This window comes from Monomorium pharaonis, unplaced genomic scaffold (genome assembly GCF_013373865.1).
Source record: "Monomorium pharaonis isolate MP-MQ-018 unplaced genomic scaffold, ASM1337386v2 scaffold_683, whole genome shotgun sequence".
In the NCBI taxonomy this organism is placed as follows: Eukaryota; Metazoa; Arthropoda; class Insecta; order Hymenoptera; family Formicidae; genus Monomorium; species Monomorium pharaonis.
In genome coordinates, this window is record NW_023416004.1 from 1 (window position 1) to 17,500 (window position 17,500).

The following is a 17,500-nucleotide window of genomic DNA, read 5'->3' on the forward strand; positions in this document are numbered from 1 at the left end:
AATATGAGTGGCCATATTATCTGCACTGGCCATATTACCATCTTCTCTTCTATTAGGTTTAGGCAGGCTCGGATTAAGGGGGGGAACTAAGGGGAACTATAGCCCCGAGCCTTGTTTGTTACAGGGTCTCATACGAGCTATTTTATTTCGTCAAAGGGCCTCCATGGAGTCAATAACCTCGGGCTTCAAAATACCTTAATTCGGTGACCGGTCCTCGGCTTAGGCCTACCTTTCTACCAACGTAGATCAACTTTCTCGGTTCTAATACTTGACCTTTATCTATCTTTTTCTAATTTTTGAACTAGAATGAGATAACAAGTAAATTAATCAAGAATAAAGCTTATCCATGTTGGAAGAAACCGATCTTAGGCTGCTTTTCTTTTAGAGAAACACAAACACAATTGACACAAGCATCGTTCTATCTTTTTTTATGTTCAATGAGTAACAAAGATAAAACGATACTTATGTCTAATGTGTTTCCTAAAAGGAAGGCAGCCTTAGTTTAATAGCATTGACCCAAATTTTACTGCTGAAATAGCAAGTTTTGATGTCTTCGAGCAGTCATCGACGCGAGCTTAGACGCCGTACAACGAGACGTGGGAGCGTACAACGACGAAGCACGGGCAACGGCGGCACGGCGCTCTTCTTCTTCTTCCCCCCCGTCGCGGCAGCCAGTGCTCGAGACAGCAGACCGTGCTATGACTCGTAGGCTCGAGCCTTCCCTTGGCGCGCTTTCATTTTGCATAATTTGAACAATTAATATCTTAATTATTGGCAGACGTAAAACCCAAGACAATATTGAACCTTTATGTTCATCTCGATCCCTTCTACCTTTTTTTGAGCATTGATCCATGTAGTCTGGACACCTGTATATAATACATAATCCTAATTTGTTTTTATTAAACTTTGTGTTCGTTAAGTATACTTAATGCTATCATTTTAACCCTTTCGTATTTCTTAAATAATATATGTCCTACTTACAAAATTCATCATAACTTTTAACCAAATAGTTTTTCCATCTTTACTTGTTTACAAAAAATTCAAGCTATATGTATAAATGTAAAATATATAATGTAACGTATAAATTTGTACACAAAAAATAAATTTTATTATATATTTACATTGTACCCACATAGAAATTGACATCCAGTGGATGTCCCAATGGACGTCCATTAAACCTCCATAGATCCATGGGACGTCTATGTCCATGGTGGAAGTCAGATGGACGTCCATTAGAGGTCTTGTAAACTTCCTTAGCTCCATTGGAGGTTTACCTCCATGGCGGAAGTTAGGTAGACGTCCATTAGGGATCCAGTAAACTTCCATGGCTTCATTGAAGGATTACCTCCATGGCGGAAGTTAGACAGACGTCCATTAAAGAGCCAGTAAACGTCCATGGCTCCATTGGAGGTTTACCTCCATGGTGGAAGTTAGATAGACATCCATTAGGGATCCATTAAACATCCATAGCTCCATTGGATGTTTTCTTCCATAGTGAAAGTTAGATGGATGTCTATTAGGGATCCACTAAACTTCCATAGCTCTATGGAACATTATTTCCATGATGGAAGTTATACAGACGTCCATTAAGGATCCATTAAACTTCCATAGCTCTATGGAACATTTATTTTCATGGTAAAAGTTACCCAGACAACACGCTTGTCAGAATGAAAACTTTAAGAGAACTTTTTTAAGAAAACATTTAGATATCTTGGAAATGATGTCCAAATGGTAACATTTATCAGAGACGTCTACTAAGATAGGTCTTTGAGATATCTCATGGAAGAGTTTCATTAAAGTTTCTTGAAAATGTTATCCTTATGATATCACAGCTAAATGATATCAGCTTAATATCTCATAAAAGATATCACAATGCTGTCCGATTTTTGAGCCGTCCATGCGCGTCGTAGTTGACTCAGAAATCAGACAACACTATAGCATCCTGAATGAGAGATCTATTTGATATTTAAAAAAATTATCATAAAGATAATGTTTTCCAAAATAACAGTTTGTCTACAATTACTGCGCACAAAAAAATGCACAAAATCTAAATTTATCATGTACTGAATACAAAAACAGAATAATAAACTATTTAATTTTTCTTGAAATATATGATTTATATAGTTAAAATTATCTAATTAACCATTTGAACGCTTCAAAGTATTAATGCTAAATAGATCGCAATTTCCATCAAATTATTAAGGTTATGGAAAAAGATAAATTTAACAATGAAATTAATAAGTAAATAAATTAATGCTATTTATTTTTAATGTTTTGCAAAATTTAATTGCTTTTATAAAAAATAATATAATTGCGTCAGTTTATAACATATGTGTATATGTAGACAATAACAAGTACCCATATCGATGAGTCAAATTGGCATAGCAGATAGAGTACAAGGTTTGTAATCCTAAGGTCCCGAGTTCAAAACCAGAGGCAAGTAAGAATAAAATAAAATAATTTAATTTAAATTTAATTAATTAATAAAAATTTGTCCTAAATTTAGTATGTACTGTTGATAAAAATAATTTAAAAGAAATAAAATTTTTATTTTAAATTTTTATTTTGTCAATCATTCATTGAGGCTCCGTGAAGCCTCTATTAATGATCCACGAAACGTCCGTAAGTCATCCATCGAGGCTCCGTGAAGCCTCTGTTAATGATCCACACAACGTCTAATAGACCTCTTTGACGACCTCTATTGAAAGTCTAATAGACGTCCACAGTGCGGAACTGTGGATTTCTAATGGCTCTATATAGGACGTCTAATGGACGTCCACTGGAAGTTTAAACTTCCATGGCAGACGTCCATTAGACGTCTACTGGAGGTTTCATTTCTATGTGGGTATACGAAAATATTTTAATAAATATTAGAGATACCTGTTTGTATTTTTTCAGAAATAAATGATGAGATATTTGTGTACCAAAAATTGAAAATCACATACTTATAATAATATATAATGCTTAACGCAAAAAAAAGTTCCGGTTAATTCCGCAAGTACCATTGTGAATCTGAAACAGAATATGTTTTACTACACAAAGAAATAACCTAATTATGTATACATATCATCACAGGACACGGTGGTAGTGCCGTGCCAAGTGAACGCGAAGCGTGAGATGCTCGAGTATTATACATACGCAAGTATGCGACTTGCACACAAGATAACCATGTAGATCGTAATAACGACTGAACCATCTAAGTACTGACTAAGATCAATCAAAAGGATTCGATTTGTATAAGAAAGCACTGTGTATAAAAAAACTTCTTATTTTTTATTTTACGTGTCCTATGATAGAAGGTATCGCGATACAAAATCCAAAATACGAAATTTCGTTTTAAGAAAAGACATAGTTCTTGTTCAGTATATAAATTCAACATTAGAGATCTTTAAAAGTTATCTGTGACGGTTTCCTATAAAATATATACTGCATATTGAGACGATGATAAATCATTCGTTTTACGAGTGTAAAAAATAAGTAAATATTAAATAATTTATCTGTAAATTATACGATTAATAATAATAATCCCTTATAAGAAAAGTCGTGTAGATCCGAAAAGTAAGCGTTTTATCATCGCTTTTCCAAGTACATTGACGATCGTGTCCGCAACGAATTTCACGGCGGTAATATGACGGTCCATGGTTAATAACGCACTTATTTAAATCGTTGGTCCTCTTACCACTTATTGAGCCTACGTTTTAACTACAACATAATCAAGCAAGTATTAAATTTAATTTACTGTTTCTCTATCTCGTTTAACAATTTATTACATCAAACACATAATACGAAGAAATCGGTCATATTTACAGCGAGTAAATACATAAATTAAAAAATAAGTTAGTGCTCAAAAACGCTTTGAAAAAGTAAAATTACCCTTCAAAAAATAAAGACATTTTTGTCTCGATATTGTGATATTTTATAATATTAATCGATTTTATTTTACGATGATAATGTATAGTATTTTGGTCTCGGAACCGTTGCAAAATTCAGACAGATGTTAGCGCAAGCGAAGGACGCTGAACAGAAATATGTTATTCTGACGACGGCGCGATGTATTTTCTAACGTTCCTGTTACGGGAGAACGTTCGGATTGTGGACGTAAACATATAGTTTAATTCTATGTAGATTGTGAAAGCGTGGGGGAGGGGACGTGTGAGGTAAAGTCACCGATGAAAGATTTTTCTCCTAGATTTCATTATTCTAGATTGTGGTAATCACGGAGGAGATTTTGAGAGGTACGTGAGCCGGTGTCTCATGGCACGAGTTGTATGGACTTAAGGTGACCGTCAAGCCCATTGTGATGCGATTTCAAGACTTGAAATTCAAGCCCGGGCACGCTCGCGCAAACGTCACACTCCCCCTATCCGTGAGGCACGCGCGCTCGGCTGCGATCGGCGCGGCGTGAGCCGTCGCGCACTCGGCTACGTTCGCAGCCGGTTCGTCCTACAGAGATATACATATACATATAATATAGAGGCAACCTTCTGTAAGCGGAGCTGTCCGCATCTTCTATTCTATGGGATAGAACGATATGTAGTTAGAGTCCTATAATAGAGAAGCGCGATCTTGTTCCTACTTTCTGATTGGTCGGGTTCACGTGACTTATATGTGTGTTGTTACACAATGTAAATAAATGCACACATGTAATCATGGTAAGAACACATATACGCAACCTACGCGGCTGTCCGATCCTAAGATGGCAGCGGGTGGCAAGGTGGAGATAGAGTTCGCGCTTCTCTGATTATAGGACTCTACATATATGTAGTAAAGTGTTGTCTTCGTCACTCAACTAGTCTAATGGGAAAGCGCTCCCCGCTCCCCGTACATCGAAGCGTGCGTGGGATACGAAGGACGCCGTATAATTTGATAATCTTACGAGTTTATCGAATATTGACTTCTAATTAATTATTCGTTACAGTAAACAACAATCCATTGTGTTTCAATAATTTACCTGTCAAACCACCATCAAATAATTCACCTGTGGAAAAAAATTAACACATGAAACATCCTCATATCTCATAAAAACAAATTCTGTTGAGAATATCTCAACAAACAAAGATATTAATTCTACGTCCCATGAAACTCTTCAACCAAGTCGTAAGTGTAATTTGTGTTATTTTAACACTATAACAATTTTTTATTAACTAGTAAATGAAATTCATTTTTATCATTAATTATACTAATATATCATTTGGCTATTAAAGCATGTTATTATTTAATGTTTCAGCTTCTTTGTCATCATTGATGAAAAACATACATACGCAATTAGATAAATTAGCTATCTATTTCGATTGTTTCTTGAAAATTTATTATATATTTTTGTTGAATATTGATAAATTATTTTTTGTTTTATTTAACATAAAAACATTATTTAATTTTTTAAAATAGTTTTTATTTGATTTTATTTGATTATTGTATATATATTGCTTTATTTTAGATTCTCATGTTGCTGCTGTTCTCCAAGTTTTAGTAGACAGACAGGAAGAACTGAATGGGAAAGTAGAACATGTAATCCTGATGCTTCAAAGAATTTATCGCAAGCTAGCCCCAAACGAAGAAAAAATTATTATACCAAAAGGACTTTCTGCACTTCCTTTAAGGGATGAAGATGCTTTCGTAGAATTTCAACAGTTTCTAATCTTCGATGATAACTTCTATCCTTTAGTAAGTATAATCTTATTACTCGTGTTGTAATAGTGATATTATTTGTTGGCAAATTAAAATTAATAGCTATATTTTAGTTTCTTTTCTACACACATTTTCATTACAATAAAAACTTTATTTTATATTTATTTCCCATACAGGAAGGTATGCAAACAAATTTGGTATTATTTTAATTTTAAAATATAATGTATGATATATTGTGTCATAATCGTAAATCTAATTTAAAAAATTCTATTTTTTTAAATTATTTTAAGTTCTAAATTTAATTTTTATAATACGTGATAAAAAATGTGTGCTTTAAAAAGTTAATGCTCGAAATAAATAGTATATGTAATTATATATTAGTATATGTAGTTATATGTAGCTACAATTGTAATGCAGCGGAAAATTATCTCAATATAATTATTGCTTAATATATTTTAGAAAATAATTTTGTAATTATAAAACAAATATTATAAAGCAAGTTATTGCAAAACAAAAGAAAAATATTGCAATATGAAATTGTACAATATAATTATTCAAACATACTTAAAATGAAAATTTTACAAAAAAAATTGAAGTAGCATGCATGAAACATCATACTATTTTAATATCAATTTTATAATCACAAAATTCCTTAAAAAAATATCCCTTAAAAAAAATATGATTTCTACTTTTGTAAATACAACAATTATTACGAAGGTTTCCTATCTGGGTTTTTCTTTATTATCATTATTTTATTTTATATATTTACAAATAAATTTTATAAAAATTTACATTTTCATAAAAATTTTTTTAGCTTTGGAACATGCGCTCACTTATAATTAAAAAATGGCATTGAAAATTAATTTTTTTTTTTCAGGTAGATTATTTTCACAACCTAATGAAAATTGATGAATAGACCGATGAATATACAACTATCGGCCGTATTCTGCCAAAAGTTATAAAAAATTCTTTGGCTCGTATGATAAATTTTTCTGGATCAGGTTCAGTGAAGCTAAAATTTGAAAATACGAAGCTCCATGAAGCAATTATTTGTAAGTTTAATTATAATTTCAATAATAATACTTTTTGTTTTTAGATAAATAACATAATTCATCTCTATTTTGTATATAGGTGCTGTTTTAAAGGCATTCCTTATGATACTTATGTTCTACCTGGGATAGAACTTACACTAATGGAAGCGGAATAGCGTATACCGTATGCCGTATGCCGAAACTGTGTCCAACATCTGTGCGACAAGGATAGATAGAACATAACTTGATATGAAATGAAACAGAACTATTTTTCTCACTTCTTGGACACACTTATACGGGTTCTCTTTTCCTTTCATTAGTATAAGTTCTATGGGGGGAAGCCACTCGGCATACGTTCCCGAATTTTTTCTATCTTTCTACTGTTTTCTTATTGCGTCACCGGCGTCTCGGTAGCCTGAACAGTTCCGGATTCTCCATACGAGGCCCCCGTGCACGCTATCGAGTTTTTCAACTCACGAGGTCGTTGATTACAATCGGCTCTGTATGCGATTTCAAGCCCGGGCACGTTCACGTACACATCGCACTCTTCCTATCCGTGAGGCACGCGCGCTCGGTTGGCTCGGCTGCGATCAGCGTGAGCCGTCGCGCACTTCGGCTACGTTCACGGCCAGTTCGTCCCTTTCTCCTCTGCCCCTTCTAACTCCGTTCTAACTCCGAACTCCGAGGCGGTCGCCGGCGTCTAATACTTTTTTCGAAGTATGTTCATCGCGCGGGCGTAGCCGCACAGTGGGGAATTTTGGCTAAAACGTGGCCATAAATCGAGGAATCATCAGAAATGCACAAAAATTGGTAAATTTATGTTTTTGGGGTCGCTGATTATGAATCCAATGTGTAATTTTTTGAAAACAAAATGGCGGTCTTAATATGGTGAAACGAATCATTAAATATTCATCCGATTTAGCTGAAAATTTATAAATCAATGATTTTGAGGTCGCTGATTACGAATCCAATGTGTAATTATCTGGAAACGAAATGGCGGTCTTAATATGGCGGAACGAACTATCAAATACTTATTTGATCTGGCTGAAAATTAATTTTTGGACTTGTCAATTAAGAATTAAATTAAAAAAAAAAATTTTAATCTATGTGCAGCTATAAGAGTTTATTCTTACATTTTTTATAAATAGATATAAATTATTATTATTATTCAGTCCAAATTAAATAATTAATTTGAAATAAAAAAATAAATTAAATAAAAATTAATTAATCTGAATCGGAATCGCAATCCTCTTTATAATCAGAAGTTATTTCTGTATCCGAATCTGGTTTCGACAGTAATTATATTGCTTCAGGCAATAATTCTTTCACTTTGTTTTGAGGCAGTTTCCTTAAATTTATAAAAGGATCTGACGACACCAACAGCCAATTTAAAACATCGTCCATTGTTTTTTCGCGTGAACATTTCTGTGAGAATTCCTTTCAATATTTTTTAATGTCTTTATTCCAGATTTTCTATTATCATATATAATACCTATTATATAATCATATAAAAAACATATATTTTTAAATCTTTCCATATTTAATTATATATTTTTATGATTATACATGATTATATCGCGCCAAATTTCGGATTAGATTATATATGATTACATATTATTAGATCTTTTCGTATCTAATTATATATTTTTACATCTGATCATACTAATATCCATTTTTTTGGGGGGTGGAGGGTAACGATTCTAAAAATTTGTTTAGTAAACATTCTATATATAAGACATTTAAAACTTTAAATACTTTTGACTTTTATCCGGATTTCAAACCCACACTTTCTCTATTACTGTTGTAAGCACAGATGGAATTAAGCGGGACTGCCTGAGATCTCAAACGCGCCTCACCAGGTATCTTTTTAAACGCATACATTATACTGAAAAAACAATTTTCTTGACACAACCAAAATTTGGTAGACTGAACCAAATAATTTGGTAAAAATAGGAACAAACAAATATTTTGTTGTCCTAACAAAAAAATTTGGTTCTTTTTATTTAGTATTGAAAACCAAAATTTTATTACCGACAACCAAAAGGTTTTTTTATCTGAAATATATTTAGTTATCGATAGCCAAAATGTTTAGTATCAACAAAATGTTTTCTTGTCTAAAATAAAAGTATTTTACTGAACACCCGTATTTTTGGTAAAGAATTTTATTTTTATTTTTATTTTGTTACAAAGTTTTGCTTTTATTTTAAGTTTTACTAAAAAAATTATCTTATTTGTAACAAAATAAAAAAATTTGTTACAAAAATGCCCGTCGCTTATTTGGAAACAAATTTTAAATTTTTTGAGATAAAATTTCAAAATTGGCATTCAACAAACGTATTCTACAAGCATTATAAGATTTATGAGATACATATATAATGATATAAATATAGAATAAAAATATTTTTTGTAGATAGTTAAATATTTTATAAATATATTATATATACATACATTTCTGTCTCGTTTTCAGATTTTTGAAACATAAATTAAGTAATAAGATCAGTTAATTTTTTACGTTTAGCTTCAAGTATGTCATGGTATTCATAAAATTTTATAATAATTTAGCCATCAACAAAGTTTTGTAACAATTTTTTAAAATCCTATTAAAAATGACAAAAAAATATGTTTAGAATATTTAATAAAATTAATAAAATTAACAAAATATGTATAAAATATTTTGCATAAAAATATTACCGTATTTTGAACTGCTGTAGAACGATTAATAGCGTATGAAATTTTTTTAAATTCATTTTCAGCATTATTATTTTTCTTTAATTTTTTTTCTTTACTAATGATACATTTATTAATTAAAGGATTTATATTATCTTCATCGTTACTAGATGCATCTGATGAATTATTTGATGTACTCTGCTTGTCAGTGTTATGTCCATAATCAAAGTCTTCAGTTAATGTTGTATTTAATGATTCATCTATTGGATAATTTTTCGATGCATACGATGTCCATCAAACTAAAACAAAAGCCTTGATGAATATAATATATACCGAGAAAGTATATAATATGTAATATATATTTTTTAAACTAAAAGTATATTACCCAGACAACAAATTTACATCCATAGTACGTCCTTGAGACATCGCGCTAGTTATCCCGCGATTATAACGAGATTGTCTCATGGGATGCCCATAGGATAAAAAATGTCTACTGTCTTTACCGCAGTAGGACGATCTTGCTGACGTCCTAAAGACGTCCCTACGATAGCCCAAGATCTCCATAAGACATCAAGAGGATATTGAAATTTACATCCATAGTACATCCTTGGGACATCACGCTAGTTATCCCGCGATTGTAACGAGATCGTCTCATGGGATGCCCATACGATAAAAAATGTCCACTGCCTTTACCGCAGTAGGACGATCTTGCTGACGTTTTTAGGACGTCAACAAGATCGGCCTACTGCGATAAAAAAAAGCGGACATTTATGATCCTATAGGCATCCCATGAGACGATCTCGTGACAATCGCGGGATAACTAGCATGATGTCCCAAGGATGTACTATAGATGTAAATTTCAATGTCCTCTCGATGTCTTATGGAGATCTTGCTTAATTCTGCATCCGGAAAAAACGGTCACCCATCCAAGTGCGAACCATCGCCGACGTTGCTTGACTTTGAAGATCGTACGCATCTAACGCTTCGTGATGATCCATGAATACTTCATGTTTATCATTACATATTATTTTTTATAAATCATTTTAATAGATGTTGTAAGAAGGATGAAACATGTATAGTTAACTTACAATTTTTTTTTTATAAATAAATATAAAGTTTTACAGTTTTTTATTAATTTTACGTATGCGAAATAAGATGTGAAATATGATGAAAACTTATAAAAAGATCTGTGTTTGCTCTGTTTGGGTAAAATAAAATAAAAAAAATAAGAACTAGATGTCATTTTTTATAATTTTTAATATTGTTAATATATTGTTTCAATAAGTGTAATATTGTCGTAATTGTCACATTTTTATGTTCCTGAGAGCTCCTATGGACGTCCTCTGGAGAGTACGCTTTGCTCGTCTATTTGCTGTTACAACGGGATATTTTTAAACCGTCCCGCATTGAGCTTGAGTAGGACGAGATCTTACTGAGAACTCCTACGGATGTCCTCTGGAGAGTACGCTTTGCTCTATTCCCTGTTACAATGGGATATCTTTTAATCGTCCCGCATTGAGCTTGAGTAGGACGAGATTTTACTGAGAGCTCCTACGGATGTCCTCTGGAGAGTACGCTTTGCTCGTCTATTCCCTGTTACAACGGGATATCTTTAAACCATCCCGCATTGAGTAGGACGAGATCTTATTAAGAGCTCCTATGGATGTGCTCTGGAGAGTACGCTTTGCTCATCTTTCGCTGTTACAACGGGATATCTTTAAACCGTCCCGCATTGATTTTGCGTAGGACGAGATTTTACTGAGAGCTCTTATGGATGTCCTCTGGAGAGTACGCTTTGCTCGTCTATTCGCTGTTACAACGGGATATCTTTAAACCGTCCCGCATTGATCTTGCGTAGGACGAGATTTTACTGAGAGCTCTTATGGATGTCCTCTGGAGAGTACGCTTTGCTCGTTTATTCGTTGTTACAACGGGATATCTTTAAACCATTCCGCATTGATCTTGAGCAGAACGAGATCTTATTGAGAGCTCTTATGGATGTCCTCTGGAGAGTACGCTTTGCTCGTCTATTCGTTGTTACAACGGGATATCTTTAAACCATTCCGCATTGATCTTGAATAGGACGAGATTTTACTGAGAGCTCTTATGGATGTCCTCTGGAGAGTACGCTTTGCTCGTCTATTCGTTGTTACAACGGGATATCTTTAAACCGTCCCGCATTGATCTTGAGCAGAACGAGATCTTATTGAGAGCTCTTATGGATGTCCTCTGGAGAGTACGCTTTGCTCGTCTATTTGCTGTTACAACGGGATATCTTTAAACCGTCCCGCATTGATCTTGAATAGGACGAGATCTCATTGAGAGCTCTTATGGATATCCTCTGGAGAGTACGCTTTGCTCGTCTATTCGTTGTTACAACGGGATATCTTTAAACCGTCCCGCATTGATCTTGAGCAGAACGAGATCTTATTGAGAGCTCTTATGGATGTCCTCTGGAGAGTACGCTTTGCTCGTCTATTTGCTGTTACAACGGGATATCTTTAAACCGTCCCGCATTGATCTTGAGCAGGACGAGAGCTCTTACTGAGAGCTCCTATGGACAACCATAAGACGTTTTATCTTGCCAGGACAAAAATGGGATAAAATCGAGATGATCCCGGGATCAATTTTGCTGTGTGGGTTATACATACCGAAGGTTGTATATCACTACTGCATTGTGAAAATTTGCTTTTTGTTTCTTCACTCAGTTCCTTCTGTAAAAATAGCAAAATATTACATTTTCAAATAAATTTCTTAAAAATCTTGAAAAACAAAATTTTATTATCTTACTAATTTTAATGTGTCTATCAATTGTTTTCTTTTTTCTATAAAAAAGCGAACTCCTCCAATTGTTGTGATTAATCGTGCCACTTTATTTTTATTTATTTTTAGAAAAGTCTCTTTATCAATGTCCTCCTGTATGAGACATAAATGTAAAAAGTAAAAAATTTATTATTATTTGACCATACATCCTAACCTTAAATTAATATATTTTTTTTTTAATCAAATCAAGTTAAAGCTATAATAGGTTATAAAATTAATTTTCTCAAGTTAAAAATTGCATAAACGAAAAACTGACTTAGTTAAAAGTTAAGTTAAATTAACTCAAGTTAAATTTAAAATTAATTTTGGAAAACGTTATTTATATTTATATTAAATTAGAAAGTCATAATTTGTTTAAACTAGATTATTAAAATAGTTATAATTAGATTAGATCATAAAACATATATAACATTTTATTTATAAATTAAATTTATAAATCTTTAAAACTTTGGAAAAAAGTCAACAAGTTAAAGTTTATGTATTACAAAATTATTTAGTTAAAGTTAAATTTAAAAAATTTTAAATTTAAAATTAATGAAGTTAAAAGTCATTCTTTTTAACTTTGTTATTAACTTTTAATAAAATATTTATAAACCATAACTATTTAACAATCTGCGAATGCATGCGTATTGCAACTGTAAATACAATAGGATAGATGTCTTAATTACTGCCAGTGTCCTAATAACTGCCATTTTATTTATTGTACTTGATAAAAAATATATTTGTAAATAAACGTGTTAAACAAAAAATTTATTATTAAATTAATACTTTATTTTATAGAAAAACAAACAAATGATACATATTTGTTTAGACTTAATATTTAAAAATTAATGTTAATTCGGTTTTATATCAAAAGTGCGATTACGTAAGTAAGAGGCGATGCAAAAGTCATATTAAAGAAAGGGCACTAATTTTATTATATAACCTACATTGATCATGTAAAATAAATTAATAATGAGATATATAAGAATCATTTTAATGAAATAATGTATGAAATAGGTGATATTTTATCTTAAATTATTATAATTAATGCTAACAGCAATATATAGGGACAATATTTTTTGGTTTGTCCGTTAAACTGCGGTCAGTGTTCGGGATAAGAAACGTACGTGTTACAAGAACGTATAACTGACATCTACGAGACTCTATAAAAGGGACTGGCAGTTATCTGGTCACAGTGAAAGAGACTGGCATTTTGGGTGTCAGTAATACGAAAGCGGCTGTCAATCATGGGGATATCGCAGATTTCTGTATATTTTTACTTATTATTAATTGAGTATTTATATTTAATGCATAATAATTTTTTTTATGATAATAGAGTTATTAAGTAATATTATGATTAAAAGTGAAACATTTTTTTAGCTTCAGCAATGCCCAAAATGGTTTAATAAAGTTCGGCTATAAGCTTAAGGTGGCAGTAATTGGGACATCTACCCCAGTTAAATATTTTGTTTTGTTTCTATTATATTTTTTTATTACGCACTTTTAATTTAAGTATTAATTATAAATATTAATAATAAATATTTAAGCTAATTACTTAAATTAAAAGTGCGTAATAAAAAAATATATTACTACAAACAAAACAAAAATATTTAACTACTGTTTACCGTTGCAATACGCATGCATTCGCAAATTGTTAAATAGTTATGTTTTATAAATATTTTATTAAAAGTTACATTTTATAAATATTTTATTAAAAGTTAAAAGTTAATAATAAAGTTAAAAAGGTAATGACTTTTTACTTTATTAATATTAAATTTTCAATTTATAAAATTTAACTTTAATTAAATATTTTTGAAATATATAAATTTTAACTTATTAACTTTTTTCCAAGGTTTTGAAAATTTATAAATTTAATTTACAAATAAAATGTTGAATATATTTTAAAATCTAATCTAATTATAATTGTTTCAATAATCTAGTTTAAATAAATTATGGCTTTCTAATTTAACATAAATAATGTTTTTCAAAGTTAATTTTACCTTGAGTTAATTTAACCTAACTTTTAACTAAGTCAGTTTTTCGTTTATGCAATTTTTAATTTGAGAAAATTAATCTAATAAGAACTATTAATTTTAATTTGATTTGGTAAAAAAAAATATTTTAACTTACCCAACATTAATTTTGTAAAGTTATGGAAGTTTGTAAAATTATCGAAGAAACAAAGGTTTTCTTAATCTTCAATTCTTATGAAAATTAATAATAACTCATATAACAGCAAAGCGCGCTTTGCTTAAATAATTAAATAATTTATTTAATTAACCATAAAATATATTCAACATTTTATTTGTAAATTAAATTTACATGAAATAACAAAGAAATAATGCCATTTATGAGAAAACGTATTTTTTTAAATAATTGTTTCTTTTAAAATCTTTTCTTTTACACAAATAAATCTGTAAAACTTTGGAAAAAAATTAACAAGTTTATGTTTATGTGTTTCAAAAATATCTAGCTAAAATTAAGAATTAAAATTTAAAATTAAAAAAGTTAAAAGTGTTGTTTACAAAAATATAGGCACAAATATGTTGCCGTATTAAAAATAATTTTTTTTTTATTAAATGCAGTTAAAATGTGAAAATTGTTCTACAATCAATTAAATTGTTTTTATTTATTTTTAGAATTATAATCGTAATAGTCGCGAGAACCGGGGCGCTCGCGCGATAAACATATTTCGAAAAAAGCATTAGACGCCGGCGACCGCCTCGGAGCTCGGAGTCAGAACGTTATATTGGGAAAGAGGCAGAGGAGAAAGGGACGAACTCAGCCGCGAACGTAGCCGAGTGCGCGACGGCTCACGCCAATCGCAGCCGAGCGCGCGTGCCTCACGGATAGGATGAGTGCGATGTGTGCGTGAGCGTGTCCGGGCTTGAAATCGCATCACAGCTCTGGAGAGAAGTGAAATTTCTTGGGTGTGAATGGGTTATCTTACTTCTTACTTTCATTCCGCTCTTGCTATGAGTAAGATCAATCCAGTGTAAACGTTCCCTAAATACAGTTCACTTTGGAGTGAATCGGGATTGGACGGCTGGGTGTAAACTAGGTCATTGTCGAAAACAACATTATTTGAACGTGTTACAGTCTTTTATTCTGTTTAGAAAAAGTATTATCAATACACAATGATGCTCAGAAAGGTAAGGAGCAAAAAAAACATCTATTATTCAAGTTTGTTCGATTATTAAAATTATATTGTGCAGTTTTTTTAATACTCTATGTTATATTTACAATTAGATAATGATAGCTAATATACTATATATGATTTAAGTTAACTATTCAAGTGTTAAAACATCTATTGTAAAATAATTTTTTTAGATATTTCGTCCAAAAATGTTCCAAAAAATGGCACGATCCTTCTCAGCAGCTGCCGAATCTGCGCAAGGATATTCTTTTGGTTAGTATATTTGTAATATCTTAGTTAATATAAAATATAGGAAATCATGTTCTTAAAGAATAAATCAGAATAAATAAAAATCTTAAAGAAATCTAAAAGTTTGCACCAATGTAATATTTATAAAAGTATTACTATACTCTACACACACATATACACACATACACACACACACACACACACACACACACACACACACACACACACATATACACTTATATAAGTACAATTATAAATAAATGTTTAATTAATTTGAAAGATAAGATAAATTAAATATGTTAGCAAATAGAGAAAAGTATGTTTTATTATTTGTTTGTTGTTTTATTTTGTTTGTCTGGTGTTTTATAGATTGACAATATTTAATTTCTTAAATAAGATAAAACATTTATATATTACGTTTATATTTATTTAGCTTTTCCATAAAAATATTATTACATTTTATTTTAATTTGCATAAATACATTGAATATAAAGTATATATATATGTTATTTATTTATATACATATACTATTGTGAAATGTTATATATAGAAAATTTTACCTCATATTTGACTTAAAAAAATATTTCTAGTAGATATATTAAAAAATAAATATGTACATATCCATAAAGATATATAATTTAGTGTTTACACTATATTAACTACAGGACTATCGTGTTTCATGATATTTTAAATAATTTTTTTATATTAATAGTTAGATATTAAATATACATCTTGTAATTAATTTTATTTTTGTAAGAAACTTTGTGATAATATTGAACAAGCACATTTATATTATATTAAATAAATAAAAGCTATACGTACTTACAAATAATTTCATACCCATACAGCACATGTAGATGCTAATAATGTTCGAAGAATATTGCAGCAGTACATTGCGTAAGTTCTGAGAACATTCGAGATACGTACTGAGAACATACTGAGTACATTCCTATTTCCGCCTTCTTCTGCTTCGTAGAATATACTGAGAATGTTTTGCAGTAAATACCAGGAATATCACTAGTATCAACGTAGAACCAATGATAAAATGTGCACGGTATATTATGTTAACTGGGCATCGGGTGATAACGACGATGACAATGAAAATACCCGCGTGGAAATTTCGCCTTGCATATAGCTAGGTTCTGAATAGTTTTTCTAGATTCTGTCTAGCATCTATCTAGAAAAAATGGCTAGTACCAAGCTGTATATGTAACTTTCTGAATCTTAGTCTCTAAACATATAATCTATCTAGAAAGTAGCTATAGTATTTCTCGCTCCTTCCTGGCCACTGCATAAGACCAAAGATGAAGGGTTAAAATTTTATTTTTATATTTTCTCAATTCTCTGAAGCTCTATTCAAGGCCCAAGGGACTCTCTTTGAGTGCAAAAATGATACTACACTTTGCTGTTAGATAAACCTATTGAGCTCACTATACACATCGAGAGATAACTTGTTGCTGTAGGTGATTTTCTTTTATAAGCCTTTTGGTGTTTTCTCACGAGAAGGAGAAGCGCCGTGCCCTCGTCTAGCAGCGATCTCGCAAACTATTCGCGGCTGCTGCGGAATAATGATATACATATATATCTAGTACATATAAAATAGATCTTATTACAATATTCTCACTATATTATGTACGGTATATATATTTACAGTACAGTAATCAAAATAAAGAAATTATTTCGTCATTTTTGGTAATGTTACATTTTCTGACACTAAAAATAAGCTTTAAACATTAAAAGATATTTAGATTGCAAAAGTAAATTCTAAGAATGAACGAGAAATAATATACTAATTTAGATATAACAGATCCGTTCTAATAATATACGAATAATGATATATTAAAGAAAATATTATAAGAATATTCTCAGTACATTATATACGGTACGTATGTTCACAGTATGAGTACAGGATATTCTGATGGTATCATGTGCTATGTGGGTATATATCATATTTAAATTAACGAAAAATGTTCCTGTACATTTT

At 31.0% G+C, this 17,500-nt stretch overlaps 1 protein-coding gene across 2 annotated transcripts in view; it reads left to right on the forward strand.

The window, feature by feature from the left end:
- The first annotated feature begins 4,353 nt into the window (after nt 1–4,353).
- Nucleotides 4,354–17,500, forward strand: part of LOC118648776 (probable medium-chain specific acyl-CoA dehydrogenase, mitochondrial) — a 16,587-nt gene continuing 3,440 nt past the window's right edge. Inside the window, exons 1-6 of one of the 2 annotated variants that reach the window (XM_036295193.1) lie at nt 4,354–5,097; nt 5,438–5,664; nt 6,506–6,680; nt 6,760–6,958; nt 15,148–15,283; nt 15,462–15,540. In XM_036295193.1, the coding sequence (XP_036151086.1) occupies nt 15,269–15,283; nt 15,462–15,540 (94 nt within the window). In that variant the 5' untranslated portion in view covers nt 4,354–5,097; nt 5,438–5,664; nt 6,506–6,680; nt 6,760–6,958; nt 15,148–15,268. Of the gene's footprint in view, nt 5,098–5,437; nt 5,665–6,505; nt 6,681–6,759; nt 6,959–14,974; nt 15,284–15,461; nt 15,541–17,500 lie in introns of those variants that run through there. The other variant, XM_036295194.1, reaches the window with a different exon arrangement.